At 43.2% G+C, this 26,407-nt stretch overlaps 1 protein-coding gene across 1 annotated transcript in view; it reads right to left on the bottom strand.

Annotated features, from left to right (window-relative positions):
• Positions 1-20,977, bottom strand: part of ACTN2 (actinin alpha 2) — a 73,465-nt gene extending 52,488 nt beyond the window's left edge. Inside the window, exon 1 of the mRNA XM_044288723.1 lies at positions 20,662-20,977. Within this exon, the coding sequence (XP_044144658.1) occupies positions 20,662-20,787 (126 nt within the window). The 5' untranslated portion in view covers positions 20,788-20,977. The remainder of the gene's footprint in view (positions 1-20,661) is intronic.
• Between the last annotated feature and the right edge of the window lie 5,430 nt (positions 20,978-26,407).

The raw sequence follows: 26,407 nt of genomic DNA, 5'->3' as shown, positions 1-26,407 counted from the left end.
GCCTCTATTAAAGGCATCCACACAACGCCAATACAATTAAACACTGTAGTATGGGGGAGAGCCATATGCTCCTTGCCCTACGATTAGCTGTTTTATAGGCCGAAGGATTCTTTGGGCCTGTAGCCTGCAGTACACTGGGACCAAGCAGAGGATGTAAGTGTCCTGGCGCAGGTGGTGCAATGATGTCACTGCATGATGCTGCTTTTGCCAGGACACTAACTGTGCAGGGGCTCAGTTGTTGCACCTGTTGGCGTATCTTGTTGAGCTGAGGACAACTTTTAATCTTTTGGAGGGGGGCACAAAGGTACGATTGTGTGTGAGGCAATGAGGGGTTATTATTATTAGTTATTAAGTGGGCACATGAGACATTATTGCTTATTAAAGGGGGACTCAGGAAATTATTAGGAGTCCTGTCTACAAGACATTATTTTTTTGAGGGGGTAATTATAGTTATGACGCTGTTCATGAAGTACAGTATTGGGGGCATCATACCCCATGGTAGGCACAGTAATAGGGCCCGCAACAAGCACAAATTTGTATAGGTTGGGGAGGGAGACTGCTGGAAAAGTGAGGAGACAAAGATGTGTCTGTTGTAAATGAAAGAAGTTGTCATGGTGGTCTGGATCAGAAGAAAAAAGTGGAGAAAGTGAATGACTACAAACAGAGAACATGTGTGTCAAATATTAAATCTTTGTACTTTATTGTACTGCATTAACTTATACCTACCACTATATGGTCACTGTATGATTGTAAAATTGGTCTTTGTATAGTGTGTTTTGTTCAGTAGTGGTATGGTTATATTATTCTGTTACAGTTTAGTGCTATTGGTAGTGGCCATGATGTGGCGTTACAAGGGTTGGGAGATTCTCTCAGCCCTTAGATGTTTTTAGCAATGCCTCTGTGTTAGTTGTCAACTTTGAATTAGCTTCTCAGAAACTGATGGTAAGACTGTCATTTTGATTGAACACACTGACAAAGTGAGAGTTGAGCACCAGTTTCTGAGAATTGTCCCATCTGGGACATATATGGCATATCGATAGAATATGCCATGAATGTCTGAAAGATATGGGTCCCACTTCTGGAATCCACTCCTATGTTACGAAAGGGGCAAGCCAGTGCACTACACTATTATACAAAGTCCCTTAGCAGTGAATGGAGACTAAGCAGCACATGTTTGGGCACCCCACCATTCACCTCTGTGGAACTTATGAAAATGGCCAAACACTGGGGTCGGCAAATTTCAGAGTGAATGAGAGTGTGGCCGCAAATGTGCTGCCTGCTCCACAGCACCATGAACAGTGTGATCTCCGTTCATGGCGGGGCCCCATTCTTGAGATAGAGGCAGGTCCCAGAGGTGGAACCCACACCTATCGGATATTTATGACATATCCTATTGATATGCTATAAATCAGATGAAACAACCCCTTTAACTAATGTTGGTACTCAGAATAACATTAAATTCATTAATATATGGCTGATTTGAAATTTTTTTGGTTGAAATCCTAGTATATCTATGAGTTGATGCAAATATTCTAATAAAACTGAACTGGGTAGGATACTCCTGTGTTAGTGATTTAAAGGTTGGCCCATCTGGTACATTGATGGCATATCGCTAGGCCCCCAAAGTGAACGGAGAGCAGGTGCGCATGCGCGGCCACCCTTCATTCACCACTATGGAAGTTCCGAATATAGCGCTATTTCTGCCAGTCCCATAGCAGTGCATGATGCAGTGGCTACACTTAAAGGTGCGCTGTCCATTCAAAGCTATGGGACTTCTAAAAACAGCCAAGCTGGCACTTGGCACAACCCTTACAATAGAGAAAGGTCAATAGACTTTTGTTTACTAAGCCAGCTACTGGCACAGGAAGAGTTTGGTCGTGTTTGCCAAAGAAGGGAGTCAGCATTTTTCTTCCATGACCAATAAAAGGGTCTACAGAGAGGTCTACGGCCTATAACAAGGAGCTTGTCATAATGAGACCACCATATAAAGAGAACCTGCCACCTCTCCTGACATGTCTATTTTAGCAACGACTTGCATTCCCCATGTAATAACAATTCTGGACCATCCATTTTTATGGTTCTGTGCTGTACTATTCTTGTTTTTTTCCTTCTATATGTTATGAATGAATAGCTAGCGGTATACAGTCTTGGTTCAGATGGGTGTGTCCCTACCCAGTATGACACTATCCATCACAATCTGATCGGCAGGGGTCCGACACCTCACACCCTTGCCGATCAGCTGTTCTGCGGTAGCTCTGAAACTACACAGCTGATTACCGCAACGCAGATCCCATTGACGTGAAGGCTAAAAACAGCAGAAGACTGGCTGCTATTCTGGTAGCAATGCTGCACCAAAAACAGCCCATTTGTAGCATTTTTGTTTGTAGCATCAGACCAGAGTAACCCACCGCTGAATTGCAATGACAGCAAATCAGCAGTGAAGTCATCCCATCTAGCCGTACCCCTAGAGGGATTTCTATTTCATGTAGGTAAAAATCCCCTTCCTTCCTAAGGCACCACTGAACTAAGTGCCATTGCATGTAAATGTTTCATCAGTGTTCATTTCATACAGCACATGGTACTCCCTGCAATATATGGGACACTTGTACATTGCATAGAGAGAATTACACACTTTGTGACCTTTGTGACACATGTACAATACGTGACCTTAGAGGGAAGGCCATGTTCAGACAGGAGTTTTACTGCATGGACAAACCATTTTACAGGGAGTGCAGAATTATTAGGCAAATGAGTATTTTGACCACATCATCCTCTTTATGCATGTTGTCTTACTCCAAGCTGTATAGGCTCGAAAGCCTACTACCAATTAAGCATATTAGGTGATGTGCATCTCTGTAATGAGAAGGGGTGTGGTCTAATGACATCAACACCCTATATCAGGTGTGCATAATTATTAGGCAACTTCCTTTCCTTTGGCAAAATGGGTCAAAAGAAGGACTTGACAGGCTCAGAAAAGTCAAAAATAGTGAGATATCTTGCAGAGGGATGCAGCACTCTTAAAATTGCAAAGCTTCTGAAGCGTGATCATCGAACAATCAAGCGTTTCATTCAAAATAGTCAACAGGGTCGCAAGAAGCGTGTGGAAAAACCAAGGCGCAAAATAACTGCCCATGAACTGAGAAAAGTCAAGCGTGCAGCTGCCAAGATGCCACTTGCCACCAGTTTGGCCATATTTCAGAGCTGCAACATCACTGGAGTGCCCAAAAGCACAAGGTGTGCAATACTCAGAGACATGGCCAAGGTAAGAAAGGATGAAAGACGACCACCACTGAACAAGACACACAAGCTGAAACGTCAAGACTGGGCCAAGAAATATCTCAAGACTGATTTTTCTAAGGTTTTATGGACTGATGAAATGAGAGTGAGTCTTGATGGGCCAGATGGATGGGCCCGTGGCTGGATTGGTAAAGGGCAGAGAGCTCCAGTCCGACTCAGACGCCAGCAAGGTGGAGGTGGAGTACTGGTTTGGGCTGGTATCATCAAAGATGAGCTTGTGGGGCCTTTTTGGGTTGAGGATGGAGTCAAGCTCAACTCCCAGTCCTACTGCCAGTTTCTGGAAGACACCTTCTTCAAGCAGTGGTACAGGAAGAAGTCTGCATCCTTCAAGAAAAACATGATTTTCATGCAGGACAATGCTCCATCACACGCGTCCAAGTACTCCACAGCGTGGCTGGCAAGAAAGGGTATAAAAGAAGAAAATCTAATGACATGGCCTCCTTGTTCACCTGATCTGAACCCCATTGAGAACCTGTGGTCCATCATCAAATGTGAGATTTACAAGGAGGGAAAACAGTACACCTCTCTGAACAGTGTCTGGGAGGCTGTGGTTGCTGCTGCACGCAATGTTGATGGTGAACAGATCAAAACACTAACAGAATCCATGGATGGCAGGCTTTTGAGTGTCCTTGCAAAGAAAGGTGGCTATATTGGTCACTGATTTGTTTTTGTTTTGTTTTTGAATGTCAGAAATGTATATTTGTGAATGTTGAGATGTTATATTGGTTTCACTGGTAAAAATAAATAATTGAAATGGGTATATATTTGTTTTTTGTTAAGTTGCCTAATAATTATGCACAGTAATAGTCACCTGCACACACAGATATCCCCCTAAAATAGCTTAAACTAAAAACAAACTAAAAACTACTTCCAAAAATATTCAGCTTTGATATTAATGAGTTTTTTTGGGTTCATTGAGAACATGGTTGTTGTTCAATAATAAAATTAATCCTCAAAAATACAACTTGCCTAATAATTCTGCACTCCCTGTATTCTTAAAGGGAACTTGTTACCATGAAAATGCAATGTAAGATAAAGTCAGCATGTCATAGAGCAGGAGAAATGGAACGGATTGGTATATAATTTTATGGGAAAAGATTCAGTAAAACTTGTATTTCATTCATTTAATTTCTTGCTCCTTCTGGGCTTTGAAGTCAAGGAGGCTCTAGTCCCTCTATGACTGTGTGCAGAGATAGCTGTCAATCACTGATAGGACCGCCTCCTTGACTTCAAAGCCCAGAAGGAGCAGGAAATTAAAAGAATGAAAGACAAGTTTTACTGAATCTTTTCCCATAAAATTATATATGAATCTGCTCAGCTCCTCCTGCTCTATAACGTGCTGCCTGCAGCTAAAACACCATGTTCAACCTGACAAGTTCCCTTTAATAAAAGGGTTACACCAACAATATGTTCTCCATAGAGGTCAGTTAACATCTGATAGCCCTGGAACAAAGAATTTGATAGAAAGATGGCTGGATTACCCCAGACCTTACAAACTGCAGCTATGATTAGCAATCTCATCCATTGTAATCCTGCAGACTTCATCATTTGCTAGTAGCATCTGTTGACAGATTTCATGCCATGCATATCATCTGAATGGCAACAGTCTAGAGTCTGCTGCCCACAATAGCTGCAAAGGCAGTCTGACGTCTCTCCGCTTCCAAGAGATTTTCTCATAGGACATACATGTCTGCAGGCTGCCAGGAAAGGCTGACCATGGAGCTGTTCAATGTGATAAATAGGGACTGCCAGCAGAATCCATTTCAAACATGCGCATGTTGCTTTTGAAATCTATCTACTTCTATATTTAGATACTTTCATAGGGGAACATTTATCAAGACCGGCGTTTTCTTTGCCGGTCTTGACTCCCCCTGTGCAGCCGGAGGTTGCGCCAAATTTATGTAGAAGTGCAGGCGTCTCATAGATTTGGTGCAGCACCAGGGCCGCCACCGCCAGGGAGTTGGGACAGTGTGAGTTTAAAGGGGCGGGGGGGGGGGGGGCTGGCTGCGCAGGCGTGCGTGTTGGAAAAAAAAAATGTTTTCTTACAGAATTCATGAGAAAATGTAGTGCCCTGGAGCAAGGGTAATTTGGACTTATGAACTTCTATGGATATTTGCCCTCAATGCTACTATGTAAAGCTATCAACTCACTATCAACAGTGTCCAGGGGACTCACAGTAGCTTTGGGATTACCCTCAACCCAACCACTGCAAAACAGCTCGGCATGCCTCAGTGTAAAACTGGAGGAACACATATACATTTGACAGGTCACATTCAGAACCCAAATGTAGTTATATACAGGGGTCTTGTGACGAATTTAGACAGCTGCAAATATAGTAGTAAGTGCCAAAAATGGGATTGGACCCCGTCAGGACAAGGCAGGGACAGCTTTTCTGCCGTCAGTGCGTGATTGTTGTAAATCATGAGAATCATGAGATCAAAAGGGTTTTCATGGGGCTGACTTGCATTTCCTAAATATGACCAATATTCAAAATTATAGAACCCTTTACTGAGAGCTTTTCCAATAACAATTGCAATTTGAGCAATTCCTTCAAGCACTATGGCAGACTCCAAAGTATATGGTGAGTCAAGGAGTACCCTTCTTTCATGTAGAAGTATTAAAATAATTTAGCGATTCCCTGGTGAAGCTTTGCTTTGAATTTGTCGAGAAAATACATTTATATCCTTGACTAGCTAGACATCCAATGTATCAGTACTACTACATGTGCACTATATAGCCATTATGTGAAACGTAAGCTATGAATGAAAATAAATTAATATAAGAAGGCATATCCAGTGGGCCATAGTTTCCAGTTATGGATTACTCAGTACTACTTTAAGCAATAGCTCATGTCATGTCATTAATCCCCTGCTGATAGCAGAATTACCAGTGTGCAGTCCTACAGATTTAATAACCTATGTTATAAATGACAGCAAGACATATTTTTGTTTAACCTGTAGTGATATACCGGTTGAAGTAATACAGCTGTAATAATGTTGCGTCACACTTTACACACAGAATTTTGTCTTATTGCAGTAAACTTGAAACAATCAACCACAGTATAAGAGTGTCACCAGTGGGGTCAAGCTGCTGGAGCTTCCCCAAATCCTGAGAACGAGGGGAGCAGTTAAAGTTGGGGTACATTCACATCTCCGTCAGGCTAATTTGGCAGAGGAACAGCCGGCCAGAGTTCACCAGCATAGCCGGATAATGCCATGAACCGCCGAATCCCCATTTTATAAGGGGATCCGACGGGGATCTGAATGCTTTCCAGCAGAAATGCCTGATTATGCAATCGTGTGCACTGCAACTGTCACTCAATAAAATCAATGAAAAGTGCTGCAAAAAGTTTAGAAGTACGGTTTAGCTTTTTTATGCAGTTTTTGAAGGCAGAATCAGCAGCAGTATGGGTACTTTAAGGGCTATCCTGGTTGTTACAAGTTATCCCCCCCCAGGATAGGGGATAACTATTAGATTGGTGGGTGTCCTACCACTGGGACTCACAGCTATCATGAGAATTGGGAACTGTAATGCTGTGGGCTCCTATGACCAGTTTTGAAGAAAGGCAGGGACACAACAAAGTCTCATCAACATGGTTTATTGTTCGTTCCAGCAAACTTACAGTTCAAGTACAGCCGGATCACAGCCGGGTCAAGTAATCAGTCCACAGGCCAGTGTTGCTTCACACTTGCCTTGTAGTGTGTGATCTTCAGCCTCTCACTCCACAGACACACCCTACTTCCTGCTGCTCACTTTTAAAACACAATTGTGGACATGAGCCACGTATAAACCCCAGAGTGGATCGTGGGGAGTAAGCACCCACCCAGCTTTTTGCTTATTCCCAGTAAAAGCCAGGCCCGGATTAGCTGATACCAGCTTTACTAGGTAGCAACAGTGTCTATCTATCTTAGTGGACACTCTAGCTAGTGGCTTCCACTCAACCAAGGCCGGGTACCTTGTTGGCACATCTCAGGTGCATCCCCTCTAATATGATTCCTGCACCATTCTTGGAGACACATACCTTCCTTCGTATATGAGGACTGTCTGCCTCACAGAACCAATACCTCTCGGAGCCCCCTCTTCCCTAAAAACATTCATCTCAATAGGAGCTGCTGTTCTCGGCGGTCTACAGAACTTCAGCAGAAATAAATGGAGCAGCAGGAGCTGCATTGTGCATGCTCGACCTGCTGCTCTGACTATTTTAGAGGCCCCAAGGGATACCTGGTCTGCATTCTCGTGATTAGTGGGGGTCCCAGCAGAAGGACTGCCATGGATCTTAGGCTGGGACTACACATAGACTTTTTGCATTACTTTTGATTTAAAGGCTGCGTTCACATGACAGTGAAAAATGGATGTGTGACGGCTGTTTTCAGAACCAGTTAGGGCGCCTGCACACTTAGCGGAATACGAGCAGATTACCATGCAGAAAAACCATGCAGAAAAACTGCAACGTAGTACAGTACCAGCAAAGTGTATGAGATACAATTCTCATGTACGCTTTTCAAATGTTTTCCATGCAGAAACTGACCTGCTGTGCAGATTTAGAAATCTGCAGCATGTCAATTATGTTGCAGTTTAAAGAGGACCTTTCACTAGTTTAAAAACAAAAAACTAACTATATCAGTGGGCAGAGCGGCGCCCAGGGGTCCCCCTGCACTTACTAGTATGTCTGGGCGCCGCTCCGTTCGCCCGGTATAGGCTCCGGTGTCTGCAGCTCCCTCTGTTGTACTGGACGGATTTTTTGTATTAGGCGTGTCCCTTGCTGCAGTGCTGGCCAATCGCAGTGCACAGCTCATAGCCTGGCTATTCACATGGTAGTTTTTTTAGGACCCCATTGAAATAACTGGAAATTTGAAAAAAGAGTATCCAGCTCAATTCAGGTGAAATTAAGAATGACCTTTATTCCAGCGTTAAAATCCGTAATGCAAGTATAAATCTACATGTTTCAGACCTCTTAGATATATGGGTCCTTCCTCATGACAAGCATAACTGGGCCTGCTTTAATGGCCGTCTATACAGGCGTGTAAGCTGTTAACTGTTACACTTCTTTTAAAAAAATGGCCTATTAGAGGATAAACAAAAAAAGTAAATACCTCACCACTTGCACGTGACGGAACACTTACTCTGCACTGGAGGCAGCAGGACCTGACGTTTACTGTGTGATAATGTCACATGATGATCCTGGGAATGCCAGGTCCTGCATGTTCCAGCTTGGAGCGAGTGTTTCCACATGTGCGGTAGTGGTGAGGTATTTTTTTGTGACACCAGCAGGGGGGCACTAAGTAGGTCATTATTTCTACTGGGATGACCAGAGGGGGTCATTATTCCTACTATGGGGCACTAAGGGGCCCATTATGCATACTGGAGGGCACTAAGGGGGCATTATTTATTTTGGGGGCTACAAAGGGGGCCATTTGATGTCTAGCGAGTACTATGGGGTATTATGTATACTGAGGGCACTACAGGGGTTGGGATAAAAAAAAAAGCTTATGAAATTCATCAGTTTTTGGCGGCCATTAAAAACTGAAGCAAAATGGCCGTTAAAAGTGGATAGACGGCTGGAATATGGATGTGCACATGGATGCAAAATGGCCATGAAAAACTGACAGTGTATCCGTTTTTAATGTTTTTTTTTCACTGTTGTGTGAAAGCACCCTGTTCTGTAACAGCCCTGTAGTGACAAGACTGCACACAAGTCAATTTACAGCTTAGAAATAGAAGCTCACGCTCAATAGTTACATTCATTTATAATTGGTACAAACAGTTTAGCCTGGATCCACATTAAGTTTTTGCCGTATGTGTACTGTATATGTTGGGGGAAAAAAGTTGAAAGTTCTCCATGTGATAATTTGGAGATGTTTTGAAGACCATATAGTTAAAAACTGGTAATGAATGCTTTAAATAACATGGAGTGGGCAAAATGTGCAGTGGAAGCTTAAAGGGAACCTGTCACCACAAATATATCTGACAGCATCATGTTATAGAGCCGGAGGAGCTAAGCAGATTGATGTATAGTTTTGTTGGGAAAGATTCTGTCATTTTTACATTATCTTAGTTTTTTTTACCTCCTGTGAGCGCCATCGGTACAGGGAAGGGGTTACCAGTAATTGATAGCATTGTGTGTATACAGAGATAGCTGTCAGTCACTGATAACCCCTCCCTCCTGTACGGATAATTGTTCACAGGAAGTGAAAAAAAAAGATATAAATGTATAAAATTACAGGTTTTACTGAATCTTTTTCCATAAAACTATATATCAATCTGCTCAGCTTCTCCTGCTCTATAACATAGTGCTTTCAGATTGCATTGGTGACAGGTCCTCTTTAAATCTTAGGTAACCTGATGGGGAAGTCCCAAAGTAATAGTGATAAGTAGTGATGGACGAACATCGGCCAGGATGGTTTGCAAACATGCGTTCGCGATCAAATGTTCGCGGTGGGCCCCATTGACTTTAATGACAGACGAACCTGAAAAACCTTCAGGTCATATGTGCAGCCACCAAATACTTACTAGAAGTGCACAAATAGTCCCACAACATGGACAGTGACATACCAGAGGAGGATCATTGGCATAAAATTCCCACAAAAAATATGTATTTTATTCAGGGGTCATTTTTATGCATCTTAAAGGGAAACTCTCCAAAATGTGGCCTGCTGGAGCCTAGAAAATTTTTATTTTAGCCCATGAGAGTACAGGCCACAAAAATTAGGCATTCACCTGACAGAAAAGAATGTGATGATGTGGCTGGAGGTACATTAGGTGGTCACTGGCTAAAAATTTAACTGTAGGCCAGTACAGGCCCCAAAAATTAGGCATTCACCTGACAGAAAAGCACTTGTGACTATGTGGCTGGAGGTACATTACGCGGTCAACGGATACAAATTTTACTGTAGGCCACTGGAGTACAGGCCTCAAAAATTAGGCATTCACCTGACAGTAAAGAACTTGTGATTATGTGGCTGGAGATACATTAGGCGGTTACCGGATAAATTTTTTACTGTAGGCCAGTACAGGCCCCAAAAATTAGGCATTTATCTGACAGAAAAGAACTTGTGATTATGTAGCTGGAGGTACATTAGGCGGTCACTGGATAACATTTTTACTGTAGACCACTGGAGTAGAGGCCCCAAAAATTAGGCATCCATCTGACAGAAAAGGCCTTTTATGACGCTGTATATACATAAGACAAGGACCATTCTTTGTTCTGGGTGGTGGCGGATATGTGTGGGCTTTCATGAGAAAAATTCAATTACACGTGGTCGTCATAGGTGTTAAATTCCTCAGAGATCCATGCCTCATTCATTTTTAGAAATGTGAGGTAGTCCACACTGTCGTGAGCTAGGCGAGTGCGCTTATCGGTCACGATCCCCCCCTGCTGCGCTGAACGTCCTTTCGGATAGGACAATCAACGAGGGGCATGGTCGTTTGCTGCAGGCCACATGCGGTGTGACTGCTCCGCCAATGAAAAACATGCTACAGTGTTTGGGTTTGAGCATTTTACCCATATTTGCCACTATATTTTTGTGATTCTGGCTGTGACTGACCAGTTTGGTGATCTCAACAAATGGCCGCAGAAGTCTGCATGCGTCACGCATCAGAAGCCACTAAAGCGAGGTGAAAAGAAACCAAAACAAACTCCCCAGAACCTGTCCGGCTGCAGAGTTCGTACAGGTAGTCGTTAATGGCACGTTGGTGCTGGAGCAGCCTATCAAGCATATACAAGTTGGAGTTCCAGCACGTTGGGCTGTCACAAATCAGACGTCTGATGGGCAGGTGGTGTCAACGCTGAACGTCAGCAAGGCGAGCCATGGCCGTGTAAGATCTTCTAAAATGGCCAGAAATTTTCCTGGCCTTCCGCAAGATGTCCTGGACCCCGGGGTATTTGGCAACGAATTGCTGCATGACTAAGTTCAGGACATGTGCCATGCACGGCAAGTGTGTTATTTTGCCCTGTTTCAGAAAGCTCAGCAGATTGGCACCATTGTCGCACACCACCTTCCAACTGTCAAATTGAGCGGGGTTAGCCACTGATTGGCCTGTGACCGGAGAGCTGAAAGCAGTGCAGGACCGGTGTGGCTCTTGGTTTTCAGGCACAACAGCTGCAGCACAGCATGGCAATGTCTCATCTGGCACGTCGAATAGGTTCTGGGGAGCTTGGGGGACGCAGCGGAAGAGGCGGTAGCAGTGGAAAAGGAGGAGTCAGCCGAGGAGGAGACGGAGGATGGAGTAGGAGGAGGAGATGAAGAGGCAGGCCTGCATGCAATCCGTGGCGGTAACACCAAATCCACACGGGAGCCACTAGTTACATGCTTGACGGCTGTCAGTAGGTTCACCAAGTGAGCAGTAAAAGTTATGTACCTTCCCTACCCATGTTTGCTAGACCACGTGTCTGTGGTCAGATGTATCTTGGCACCGACACTGTGTGCCAGAGATATATTCACTTGCCGCTGAACGTGGCCATATAGCTCTGGGATGCCCTTCTGGGAGAAATATTTCCATCCGGGGACCTTCCATTGCGGTGTGCAAATGGCCACGATTTTTCTAAAGACCTCAGAGTCCACCAGTTTATATGGAAGTAGTTGGCGGGCTAGCAGTTCCGACAAGCCAGCGGTCAGCCGTTGGGCAAGAGGGTTATCCGGCGTCATCAACTTTTTACGCTCGAACATATGGGACACGGAAGCCTGCCTTCTGCCAGATAAACGCGATGACGGCATGGTGGAAGGTGGAGTGGAGGAAAAATGGGAGGAGAGAGGAGAAGAAGAAGAGGCAGGACGTGGAGCGCCGGAAGTGTGGCTTTGTGGGTTCTGACGGCGTTGCTCCCACTGGACTCAGTGATGGGAGACCAGGTGCCTTCTTAAGGCGGTCGTCCCTAGGTGAGTGTTGGGCTTACCACGACTTATGTGTTGACAGCACAAGCTGCAGATGGCAAAACTACTGTCAGCAGCTGACACATTAAAAAAAAGCTCACACTGCGGAACCATGCGCCAGAAGTGACCATGCATGGTGGATGGATTGCTCCCGATAAATTTGCAGTCTGCTTTTTGCCTCCTGTGCCCTGCGAGTTCTCTGCTGTTCCGTCTCTCCCTCTGAAATCCCCTCCTCTTCCTTTCTTGTGGGCACCCATGTGACGTCCATCGACACGTCATCATCGTCACCTTCACCACCACTGACATTTGAGATCTCAGAGTAGGCATCAACAGCGGGGAACTCCCTCCTTGGGCTGATCTGGGTACTGTCATCAGACCGCTGAGTGTCAAGAATCCCTGCCCATCGGAAAGGTCTGGGAATGGATGGGAAAATAATTCCTCTGACTCGAGTGGAGGGGCTATGGTGGTGGTGTCTTTGTGGGTGCACATGCACACAGCAGAGAGTGAGGAGGGTGCAGAGGCGGAAGGCTGAATGAGCCACTCAACTAACTCTTGGCCATTTCATAACATTCCACTTCTTTCGATTAAAAAACTCTTTGGTTGCCTTTGCAGTATGCTTTGGATCATTGTCCATCTGCACTGTGAAGCGCCGCCCAATGAGTTCTAAAGCATTTGGCTGAATATGAGTAAATAATATTGCCCGAAACACTTCAGAATTCATCCTGCTGCTTTTGTCAGCAGTCACATAATCAATAAATACAAGAGAACCAGTTCCATTGGCAGCCATACATGCCCACGCCATTAGACTACCACCACCATGCTTCACTGAGGTGGTATGCTTAGGATCATGAGCAGTTCCTTTCCTTCTCCATACTCTTCTCTTCCCATCACTCTGGAACAAGTTGATCTTGGTCTCATCTGTCCATAGGATGTTGTTCCAGAACTGTGAAGGCTTTTTTAGATGTTGTTTGGCAAACTCTAATCTGGCCTTCCTGTTTTTGAGGCTCACCAATAGTTTACATCTTGTGGTGAACCCTCTGTATTCACTCTGGTAAAGTTTTCTCTTGATTGTTGACTTTTACACATATACACCTACCTCCTGGAGAGTGTTCTTGATCTGGCTAACAGTTGTGAAGGGTGTTTTCTTCACCAGGGAAAGAATTCTTCGGTCATCCACCACAGTTGTTTTCCGTGGTCTTTCGGGTCTTATGGTGTTGCTGAGCTCACCGGTGCGTTCCTTCATTTTAGGAATGTTCCAAACAGTTGTTTTGGCCACGCCTAATGTTTTTGCTATCTCTCTGATGGGTTTGTTGTGTTTTTTTCAGCCTAATGATGGCTTGCTTCATTGATAGTGACAGCTCTTTGGATCTCATCTTGAGAGTTGACAGCAACAGATTCCAAATGCAAATAGCACACTTGAAATGAACTCTGGACATTTTATCTGCTCATTGTAATTGGGATAATGAATGAATAACACACACCTGGCCATGGAACAGCTGAGAAGACAATTGTCCCATTACTTCTGGTCCCTTAACAAGTGGGAGGCACATATGCAAACCGTTGTAATTCCTACATCGTTCACCTGATTTGGATGTAAATACCCTCAAATTAAAGCTGACATTCTGCAGTAAAAGCACATCTTTTTAGTTTTATTTCAAATCTATTGTGGTGGTGTATAGAGCCAAAAATTTTAGAATTGTGTCGATGTCCCAATATTTATGGACCTGGCTGTATATCGCAGTCCTGAATCAATATTTGGTGGAAACAGGAATATCAAACCCCTTAATCAGTATTTTGTGGAAGCAGGTATATTGCAGGCCCCAATCAGTATTTTGTGGAAGCAGGTATATCAAAACCCTTAATCAGTATTTTGTGGAAGCAGGTATATCGCAGGCCTCAATCAGTAGTTTGTGGAAGCAGGTATATCGCAGGCCTCAATCAGTATTTTGTGGAAGCAGGTATATCAAACCCTTTAATCAGTATTTAGTGGAAGCAGGTATATTGCAGGCCTCAATCAATATTTGGTGGAAACAGGTATATAGAACCCCTTAATCAGTATTTTGTGGAAGCAGGTATATCACAGCCCTCAATCAGTATTTTTTCAGAAGCAGGTATATCACACCCCTCAATATTTTTTTTTGCCACAACAGTTATATCACACCACCCTGTTTTTTTCGGGCAACAGGTATATCGCAGCCATCAATCAGTATTTTGTGGAAGCAGGTATATCCCACCCCTCAATATTTTTTTTTGCCACAACAGTTATATCACACCACCCTATTTATTTCGGGCAACAGGTATATCACAGCCCTCAATCAGTATTTTTTCGGAAGAAGGTATATCACACCCTTCAATCAGTTTTTTGGGGGGCAACAGGTATATCACACTCGTTGCAAATAGTTGTTACAATAACGCTTGTCCCTCTATATAGCTACGGTATCACAGCAGAACAGCACACAACTGCTGCACAATACAAATGCACTATAATATACTTTCTATGTTAGAAAATATATTATAAGTATATCACACCCCTCAGTATATCACACCTATCGATAGCACACCTTTTATGGCCCTATTAGCTAGCGTTTGGTGTCCCGAACAGCCTGTCCCTGCTCCACAAAGCAACCTCTCCCTACAGTGGCAAAACATAGAATGTAAAATGGCTGCCAGATCGGGTTCTGTTATAGGGTGGGGTGTGTCCATGTGTTGAAACATCTCAATTGGCTGTTCTGTCCCACCTGATGGATGTGTCATGAGTCAAAGTTTGGCGCAATGGAAAAGAATATGGCGCCAGTGGACATCACCATATGTTTGCATGTTCCACGAACCGCAAGGCCATCTCTAGTGATACGTTTTTGTTTCTTCTAACTTGAGCATATTGGCGGGGAAAACAGCATTCTTGTTGTATGCTCTGTTTCAATCTACAGTCGTGGCCAAAAGTTTTTAAAATTGGAAAAGTTGCTGCTTAAGTTTTTATAATAGTAATTTGCATATACTCCAGAATGTTATGAAGAGTGATCAGATGAATTGCATAGTCCTTCTTTGCCATGAAAATTAACTTAATCCCCAAAAAAACTTTCCACTGCATTTCATTGCTGTCATTAAAGGACCTGCTGAGATCATTTCAGTAATCGTCTTGTTAACTCAGGTGAGAATGTTGACAAGCACAAGGCTCATTATGTCAGGCTGATTGGGTTAAACTGGCAATGACTTGACCTGTTAAAAGGAGGGTGATGCTTGAAATCATTGTTCTTCCATTGTTAACCATGGTGACCTGCAAAGAAACGCGTGCAGCCATAAAAATGGCTTCACAGGCAAGGATATTGTGGCTACTAAGATTGCACCTCAATCAACAATTTATAGGATCATCAAGCACTTCAAGGAAAGAGATTCAATTCTTGTTAAGAAGGCTTCAGGGCGTCCAAGAAAGTCCAGCAAGCGCCAGAATCGTCTCCTAAAGAGGATTCAGCTGAGGGATCGTCGTGCCACCAATTCAGAGTTTGCTCAGGAATGGCAGCAGGCAGGTGTGAGCGCATCTACACGCACAGTGAGGCGAAGACTTTTGGAAGATGGCCTGGTGTCAAGAAGGGCAGCAAAGAAGCCACTTCTCTCCAAAAAAAGCATCAGGGACAGATTGATCTTCTGCAGAAAATATGGTGAATGGACTGCTGAGGACTGGGGCAAAGTTATATTCTCCGATGAAGCATCTTTCCGATTGTTTGCGGCATCAGGAAAAAGGCTTGTCCGGAGAAGAAAAGGTGAGCGCTACCATCAGTCCTGTGTCATGCCAACAGTAAAGCATCCTGAGACCATTCATGTGTGGGGTTGCTTCTCATCCAAGGGAGTGGGCTCACTCACAATTTTGCCCAAAACCACAGCCATGAATAAAGAATGGTACCAAAACACCCTCCAACAGCAACTTCTTCTAACAATCCAACAACAGTTTGGAGAAGAACAATGCATTTTGGAGCACCGTGCCATAAGGCAAAAGTGATAACTAAGTGGCTCGGGGACCAAAACGTTGACATTTTGGGTCCATGGCCTGGATACTCCCCAGATCTTAATCCCATTGAGAACTTGAGGTCAATCCTCAAGAGGCGGGTGGACAAACAAAAACCCACTAATTCTGACAAACTCCAAGAAGTGATTATGAAAGAATGGGTTGCTATCAGTCAGGAATTGGCCCAGAAGTTGATTGAGAGCATGCCCAGTCGAATTGTAGAGGTCCTGAAAAAGAAGGGCCAACACTGCAAATACTGACTCTTTGCATAAATGTCATGTAATTGTCAGTAAAAGCCTTTGAAACGTATATTTCACTACATCACAGAAACAACTGAAACAAAGATCTAAAAGCAGTTTAGCAGCAAACTTTGTGAAAACTAATATTTGTGTCATTCTCAAAACTTTTGGCCACGACTGTACATTGCGAGACACAGAATTGACATTTTGGTTGGGCCACCCGACCACATTTAGCCGTCCAATGATGGCCCTTTTGTGTTATATACCTTTTATTTCACAGTGCCCTGCTGAAAGCAATAGCATGAAGGCATGCTGGGATATTTTAATGTATTTCATAAAGGAACTGTGCTCTTCTGAAATTACCCCGTATAGTACAAAAATGTAAAAGCTGTTTCAACTAGTGACCATTGTTCAAATATAGTTAAAAAAATATTTTTACTGACAATCCTTTGCTTTGCTTTGAGTGGATACCTAAAAATCTATGCCTGCAGAAAAATAGAGAAATATCTGACAATCAAAAACATATTCAGGTTCACTACAACTGCAAATATTTTCACCAGAGGCGCTGTAGGTGAATAAAGTTTTATTGTAGAGTTAGCCATATTGTCTCAAGTCAGATATCTTACATTTCTACCTCAAAAAGTTTAGCGAACAAATGACTTGGTAATTAGTGTATAAATTCTAAGGTCATGCATTGTGGTTAGAGCTTCAAGTAATCAATTAAAAGGTTTATCTTCTAATAGGACTAACTATGTGGTCATGATGTTCAGTGACAGATTAATGCACGCTTTATGAGTGTACTATTTATGAGTGTGCTTAATTGGTGCAAGTATCGAGTTTTGATACTTTATGGCCAATGTATTCTTTTAACGAATATGGGCAGTGAAAAAAGAAAGACTAAAGGTTAGTGTTAGGGCTCATGCACACGACTGTTGTTGTTTTGCGGTCCGTTTTTTACGGATCCGTTGTTCCGTATCTGAGTGTTTTTTTTTTCTCTGACTTAAGTCCTCTTCCGTTCTGTTATTGCACAAAATATATCCGTATGGTTTCCGTATTTGATCAGTTTTCTTTTTATCGGAAACGGAAACAGTAACTTATTAATCACCAAATATATGAGCAATATGGGCTGGGCATAGCATTTCTACAGTATGGATCCACAAAATACGGATGAAATACGGATGACATACGGATGTGTTTCGTGTGCGTTACATATTTTTTGCGGACCCATTGACTTGAATAGGACCTCGGACCGTGATTTTTGGACAATAATAGGACATGCACTACTTTTTTGCGGAATGGAAACACGGAAATACGGAAACGGAATGCACACGGAGTGCCTTCCGCTGTTTTTGCAGACCCATTGATATGAATGGTTCAGCATACGGTCTGCAAATAAAACGGAATGGAAGCGGAAAGAAAATAAGTTTGTGTACATAGTAACAAGGCCGAAAAAAGACATTTGTCCATCCAGTTCGGCCTGTCATCCTGCAAGTTGATCCAGAGGAAGGCTATACTAGATATTTATAAGAAAACTTTCTGGAGTCTGCCTGACTTTTCAATTTACTCTTTAATCTACCCTGTCATTAACAAGGCCTCATGTACACGACCGTTCCGTTTTTTGCGGTCCGCAAATTGCTGATCCGCAAAACAAGGAAGCCGTCCGTGTGCCTTCCGCAATTTGCTGAACGGAACAGGCGGCCCATTGAAGAAATGCCTATTCTTGTCCGCAAAACGGACAAGAATAGGACATGTTATATTTTTTTGGGGGGGCTATGTAAAGGAGAAACGGATGTAGACAACACACGGAGTGCTTTCCGCATCTTTTGCAGCCCCATTGAAGTGAATGGGTCCGCACCCGAGCCGCAAAAACTGCGGCTCGGATGCGGACCAGAACAACAGTCGTGTGAATTAGGCCTAAACATGTGAATTTTTTCCCAATAAGAATTCTTTCAAGAATCTGCTTCAGGAGTCCAACGGGGCAACCTACAAAATCTGTAACAGAGCCTACCACCTAACACCTTTCGAAACACGTTTTTAGTAGAAGGTTTCTCAATAAAAGCATTCAATTTCCCTACAGCGTCACCACAGGCAAAGCAAAGCATTACACTACTAGACCACTGAAATCAATGTAATACATGCACGTAATGGGTCCTCCAGGGCTAGATAAACTTTTTTTCATAGCTGCTACTGCCCTAACAGATGAGAGATCTGGATGGAACCACCCTTCCAATAAACAATAAATTCCCTATTACTGTTTATAAAAATGGGTTTAAAAAATTAATTTTGAAGTCTGAAAGGAACCAGTGGTACCTATAATTCACTGAGACCTCACGGTACATTTTCTTTTATAACATCTTTTTGCTCTGAATTTCTTCTAAGCTCTCTAAGGAATTCTTAGCCACTTTAGCAAGCCAGCTATACACGGGTCTGAGACCACATCTGGTGGATGACACCGATGGATCCACGTTTTAGCAGAGGCACAATTCGGAGCATCTAGGTTCAGAGAAAGTTTCTGCATCTAGTCTAAAAAAGGGAGTGACTTAATGGAAAAGAGGCGTGGGTTCATGGCAAGGGGGCGGAACATCAAATGCGCTATTTTGTGTTACAATTCTGGGGTAAAATTCAGTCTCAAATTAAAGGTCCTTTTATATGGCAGTCATCAGGAATGAACCTTTTCTTCCCAATACTTGTCTGTTCGTCAGAGGAGCTAAAAGATGCATTTACATGCAGTAATCATCTCCACTGTATCGGGATGGGCAACAGATCCCTGTTTACACATATGATTTTAGGTATTGGCCAAAAGACATGATCACCCGAAGAACAACTGTTCGCTCTGGTGATTGCTGGCACCTATCGGAAACAAGTGTTTCCACAAACACTAATCCCCAATAATTTGGCTGATTATCGGTCTGTGTGAGGGTACGGCCAAACATTCAGGTTTTGTGATGCAGTTTTGGAAGCCAAAATCAGGTAAGGACCATAGAATGAGAGAAATTTTTAAGGACAGATACTAGTCTTTTTCAATTGACTGGCTTTAAAAACTGCATAAAGAAAACCTAAAGCCAGCCAACCAGATTTATCATCCAGCCTGAGCCCCTGTGATAAACCTTGTGCATATCTAGACAGACAGTCTAAGCCTACACCATCTATAGGATGTATACATCTGCCCCATAGCCTGGAACAGTGTCGGACCTGAATATATCTCACTGATATCAGCTCTCACGAGTACACCTGCCTGTGTAACAGAAGACACTTAGAAGTAGACTTGTTCTTCTACATGAGCTGGGGCAATACAGGTCCTCCGACCTCGGTGGACATGTTGGTAGAGTTGTGTTTTGTTTTGTGTGGCAACTTACTTGGTGATGACTTATAATAAATGCCTGTTCTGTATATTCCATCCTTGCAACTGTACTAACATACTATTGGCAGTGGGGTTAACAAATTAATAATAATGTGTATATCGTATCATAAGGTTCATAAAAAGAGGTTTTACTCATCTGTTAAAGGGGTTGTGTCAATTCAGCAAGTGGCATTTATCATGTCGAGAAAGTTAATACGAGGCACTTACTAATGTATTGTGATTGTCCATATTGCATATTTTGCTGGCTTGATTCATTTTTACATCACATCAGGCCCCATGCACACAAGTGTATCCATTTTGCGGTCCACAAACTGTGGATCCGCAAAATATGGATGCGATCCGTGTTACATCGCATTTTTGGGGGAACCATTGGATTCAGCAAGTCGGTGGTCCACATTTTGCGGACAAGTATAGGACATGTTCTATATTTTTGCGGAATGGACATATGGATGCAGAAAGCACAATGTCAACAAAATGAGGACCACTGACCCATTTAAACCAATGGGTCCACAAATAAAATGCTGATAGCACATGAATGGGGCCGCAAAATGGGTATGGTCGTGTGCATGGGGCCTTAAACACTGCTTGTGTTACGACCGCCCTGCGATCCAGCAGAGGTGCACGCACACTATCGAAAAAAGCACCGCTCTCTCTGGTGGCTGGCGCAGCAGCTCCCGCCCTAGACACCTTGTATCAGTGCTGCAACTATGGCCATAACCCCTGGTTATGAACATTGTATAATTACGATGGAAAAATGAATCAAGCCAACAAAGGATACAATATGGACAATCACAATACATCAGTAAGTGCCTTGTATTAACTTCGTCTACATGATAAAAGCCTTTTGCTGAAGTGAGACAACCCCTTTAAGAACACTTTTGCACTCTATAGCCTGACCTTTCGTTGTTGCTTTTCCCATGCTGGGTCTAGGAGCATGTCTCGGTCCCATTCATCTTCTTGGTTCATGTATTCTTGCTCTTCGTAGGTATAGCTGTACATGTCGTTGGTCATCACTTGGGTCATACTCCTGGTAAACGAATTTCTTAAGGAGAACCCGAGTAGCTCTTCTTTTTTCCGGCGGACAGCTGTTACTGGAGGAAGCCGCGATGCTGCTGGAGTTAGAACGATGACCTTTGTTAACCTTCACGCTGAGCTCAGCCTCATCAGCCTCAGTCCTGGACACCCCTGTGCCTGCTATCCCAGTGAAGCTCTGGCTAGGCAGCTGTCTATTATCCCCCGGGATCACGTGACGGGCCTCTTAATAATGCCAGATATGAAAGCACTCCTACTGCAGGCTATTTTGGAACCTGCATTTATCACTCGAACATCTGAAAACAATTCACTGCTCGCACAATGGAAGCGTTCCAGATTCACTATAATCACTCTGTGGCTCCTGAGCGCCAACTGTAATAACTTAACCCTGTCTTACAGGACAGTATCAGATCCCCTTAATCCGTATTATTCCATGCTGCCAGTAGTATTTATAGAAGCACGATGCCGAAAGGCTTTCCTGCAAATGGTATAAATGATATCTTTCATTTACAGTAGGACGTGAATTACCTTCATCAATGAGAATGAAAGCCCCTTCTCACACTGTGTTTGGCAACGTCTGCATGCTGTATGCGCCTGGCACATACGTTAAATATACCCATAGGCAAATGTCGCTGCCCAGGTGGTATATGTCAGTTTACCAGTTTTCTGCTGTAATGGAATAGAGCAGCGTACTGCGCTATTCCAAACAGAGGCATCTGCAGTACTCCAGACCTGGGGGTATCTGCAATTATTATGTACACCAGCAGATGGGGTATGGATGGTATGGTCGGCAAGGACAGGGTTAACCACCATGTTCCTCCCCTCTTGGTAGGAGTGGGCTGATCATGGTTCCTGCCAGGAAGGAGAATTCTTGCTCAGTGTGGAGAACAGTGGTACATTCAATTTCTCCCACTCCAAGGGTCTTAGAGACCAGCACGAGAATCTACTCTTCTGTGAGACCACCACTCCAGAGAACAGAACTACAGATGTCGTAAAAGCTACAACATTTTACAGATAGCAGAATGACCAGCAAGCCATAACTATCCAGACCCTGCTGCAGTTGAGGGACTACAGCTCAGACACCCATCACCTAGATTACAACCAGGCCAGACCAACTGAAAGCCTGCAATGCACATTGGGCACCTATAGCCAAAAGTACTAGCTTCCAGCTGTTTGCCTGAACTTCAAGGGAGAGCCATCACCAAGATAACACATCAGAGGTGCCTTTAAATGGCACTTTGCAAGCCAAAATACATCATTATCTGGGGATAAAAATTGCACTTTGTCAAAACTACGGAGGGATGTACTACAAGTTATCTTTTGCACTGAGTAAAGAGACACTTTCATTCTTTTAATTGTCCTTGTCCTGAGTTTTTGAACCACCTTCCCACTGCACCGATTTCCAGGGAGCAATGGCCTGAGGAAGTACACTGCGACATAACATCTCATCAGGGCCACTACCACTTCCATCTTCTGCATTGGCTCATTAGGGACTCACTGCACATCCAGTAAAAGATGTATGCCACACAGTGGGCGCCTTTGTATGTCGGATGAAACTTTATAGCACCTACCATTTCCCAAAATATTTGAAGGTAAAATAGCTAATTGAATAAGGTCCAGTCTGAAGCCACTTATAGAGTTTATTAAGAAATTGCAATTCATATCAATTGACTGGTTTTCGATGTGCCATTCAGTGATGCCATGCAAGGCAAGGATAGAGCAAGGATACTATAAATGTCCCGTTATGTCATTCCAGAACTTAGGGACAGATTTACCAAAAGCGGTTTAAAGGAAAACTGGCTTAGTTGCCCATAGCAACCAGTCAGCTTCCACTTTTTTCGGAGCTTATTATCTGAATGGTTGCTTAAGCTAGTTTTTCTTAGCAACACTTTTGATAAATCTTCCTCTTCTCTCTTATTAAAACGGGAGTTCTAAGAGATGGATGCTTTCATAAACAATGCCACTCTTATGCATGGACTGTGTCTAGTACTGCAGTTCTGCTTCATTCACTTCATTAGGAATGATCTGTAAAAACCCACCACAGGACATAAACAAGAGTGGTACTGGTTCTTGAAGAAAGCAGTCATGTTTTTTAAATCCTTGCAGACCACTGGATGACTTAAAGGGGACCTGTCTCCTCTCATGACATATCTGTTTTAGTAAGCAATTGTATTCCACATTAAATTGCCATTCTGGAGCATCTATTCCTATGCCATTTCTCTGAATTGCCAACTGGGTGTTACCAGTTATGGATGTGTCTCGGCACAGTCTGACAATATTCAATCAGTGTTGCCAGTATCACTGTGCACATATACCCCCCCCCCCCCCCCCACAGACTTCTAGTAGGAATAAAAGAACAATGGCACAACATAGAGCTCTATCAAAAGATGGTCCAGAATTGTTATTGATTGGGGGCACTAGGATTGCCATGTGGCCACTAAACGACCAGCCTTGCCAGTATTACCAGCAGGATGCCATATGCCATTTCAGGTATTTGATTTTTATGTGTACATAGATGCACCAGTAATTTTCAGTGGCAAAAAGAGTTATGAGCTACCTCCTTGTTACTAAAAGCTATATCTCAGGCTGTATAGCACCTAGAGCTGTTTTTAACCCCTTCAGTACCGAGCCTTTTTCTTTCTTTTTTTGCAGATTTTACATTTTAATCCATTATTTTCTTTAACACAGCATGGGTTAACAGCCAAACAAAACTCAATATCTATTACCATGATTTAGCAGTTTACAAAAACACCCCATATGTAAACTGCTTAATGGGTGCACATCAGGACTCAGAAGGAAAGGAGCGCCATATGGTTTTTGGAGGACAGATTTAGCTGGAATGGTATTTAGACACCATGTTCATTTTGAAATCCCCCTTATGCACCCCTACAGTGCAAACCACGGGATAAATGTGAAAGTTTTATTGGTGCTACTTTGGGGTACATATGATTTTGAAATGCTCGATATTATGCATTTTAAGCCAGGTAACAAAAAATGGCTGTTCTGGCAGTTTTTATGTTTTGTTTTTTACAATATTCACCTGACAGGTGATATATTTGTAGAGCAGGTTGTTACAGATGCAGCGATACCTAATATGCCTATTTATTTATTTTCGATTTTACACAATAAAAGCATTTTTGAAAAAAATATGTTTTTGTGTCTCCATTTTCTTAAATCCATATTTATTAATTTTTGGGCGATTGTCTCATGTAGGGGCTCATTTTTTGTGGGGTTAGGGGAAGGTTTGATTGGTACTATTTTGGGGTACATATGACTTTTTGATCACTTTTTATACCATTTTTTGAGATGTGGGTCAGGCAAAATTGCAATTCCATCATAGTTTTTCTTTTTTTAATGGCGTTCATCTGTGAAAGTAACATGATCTTTTTATAGATCAGGTTGTTACCAAACATGTGTAGTGTATTTTCTTTTTCCATTTTTAACCAATTATAAATGTGTGGAGATAGGAAAAAGTTTTAAACACTTTTTGTACCCAGACCCACTTGGTTCTTGAAGATCCTGTGGGTCTGATGGCTGTACTCCTCTGGCAGGACCTTTCAGGCTTAGATACCATGGCAAGCCTGGATGTCTGTAAAGGCGTTCGGTTGTCATGCTAACCATCGGGACACTTCCACAGCAGAGCAGCAGCCCGATGGGGGAGGGGACTTCCTCCCTCCCTCTGTTAACCATTACAACCATCAGGATGCTGCCACAGCAGTGCAGCGGCCTAATGGAGAAGGAGGGAGCTACCTCCCTCTTTTATTCCCTTCAATACAGCTGTCTGTATGGACCACGGAATGGAAGGGGTTAAATGGCTGACATTGGTGCCAGCAGACAATCTGATTCTACTGCTTGACCATCCTGATAATTGCGGCAGGGGGGGAGCAGTGTCCACCGCCAGCCATCCTGAACAAAGAGGGAAGGGGGGTACCACATATAGCACTTTGGGTGGGGGGGTTCCTCAAGGGTCATTCATACTTTTCACAGGGTTCTGATCCCCCCACAAATATGGGGATCAGAACCTTTAGCTGGCGATTCAATCTTCTGATTGGTTAGTCTGTACAAATTAGCCAATCAGAGCGATCACTGGTCCTGGACCACCAGGTCTGGACTGAGATCTGCAGGTAATGATTATCAGTCCTGGTCTTGTTCTAAAGCTAGATTCTTGCTCATTTCTAGGTACTATACAGCCTGAGACATTCCAGGTTAAAGCAGCCCACCCTTTGTCGATGTGGAAAAGGAAAGGGGAGCAGTGCGGGACATGGTGATAGGATGCAGGGAGAAGAGGAAAGGGATAGATCCTCCTGCCTTGTATTTGGAGGGTCCATCAAGAGTCCCTATTGCAAATTCAGTCAAAAATACGGTCAAAATACCACGTTGCCTTTTTTCTCTAAATACAAGGTCTTCTGATGGAAACCAGATCCAATTATAGTGAATGGGATTGTCAGATGGCAAACACAGCTTCCATTATGTTCATTATTCTGTTCATATATTGCAGCAGAACAAACAAAATAAAAATTCCGTATGTGAACCCAGCCTAACATGGATTTCTGTGCATAACAAATTTGGCAGTTTATGTCAGCGCTATTGGATAGGTCATCAATATCTGATTTGTGGGGGTCCGACATAAGGCATAGCCATTGATCACCTATTTAATAAGGCTGCTGCACTCTGGTAAACGCTGCATCCTCACAGAATACCAAGCACGGCACTGTACATTGCATAGCAGCTGTGCTTGGTAATGTAGACAAATAAACATGATATCCTTGGTCTAGGAAGAGACCACAGCACTGAACAAAGCTGATCAGTGAAGGTGCCGAGAGTCAGAATCCCAACAATCTGATATTGACCTAGCCTGAGAATATGCCATCAATACTATTCTCCTGGAATCTGTTTGTGGTCAATGGGTGGTGGATAGCAAAAACAATGAACCCAGATTTCTGTCTATTGCAATATTTTTATGGAAGTCAGTTTACCATCTACAACAAAGGTGATCAACCAGCAGCCATGGTACTCACTCTGCTAATCCTGAATCCACTACTATTGGAGGGGCTATTACTTTTTACATATATTTTGGCATATTGAAAGGATCTGCCAAAAAAGTTTGACTGGTGGTAGTTTGATTACTGGAATGCCCCCCAAATCTTGAGAACATGGTTTTCAGCAGAGAGGTGGCCGCACAAGCTTCTTCTCTATTATAGTGAACTTGGATGTTTCTGTATCCTTCATAACCTACACGGAAAAGTTATTTCTTATGTACAACCACCTCAAGACCAAAGACCTGAGGATAGGTCATCAATAGTAAAAGTCCAGACAATCACTTTAAAGGGGTTGTCCCACTATAAAAAGAATGAGTGCTGGAATCTCCTAAGTGAATTCACAGGCACCAATGCATGTGTGCTGCAGATCCATTCAATTCTAGGGACTGACGAAAATAAGCCAAGTACATCAGCTGTGCTGTCTCTGGTAGTCCCATACAGCTGAATAGAGCAGCAGTGAACATGCATGACTGCTCCTGTATTTACTTCAGGGGCTACATCATCTCATTCTTAAAACTGATGGGGGTCCCAGTGGTCAGACCACCACTAATTAGATACTTATCCCCTATCCT

Source organism: Bufo gargarizans, chromosome 4 (genome assembly GCF_014858855.1).
Source record: "Bufo gargarizans isolate SCDJY-AF-19 chromosome 4, ASM1485885v1, whole genome shotgun sequence".
Classification (NCBI taxonomy): Eukaryota; Metazoa; Chordata; class Amphibia; order Anura; family Bufonidae; genus Bufo; species Bufo gargarizans.
Note: the sequence above shows the minus strand (reverse complement) of the source record. Positions and strands in the feature narration are given on the sequence as shown.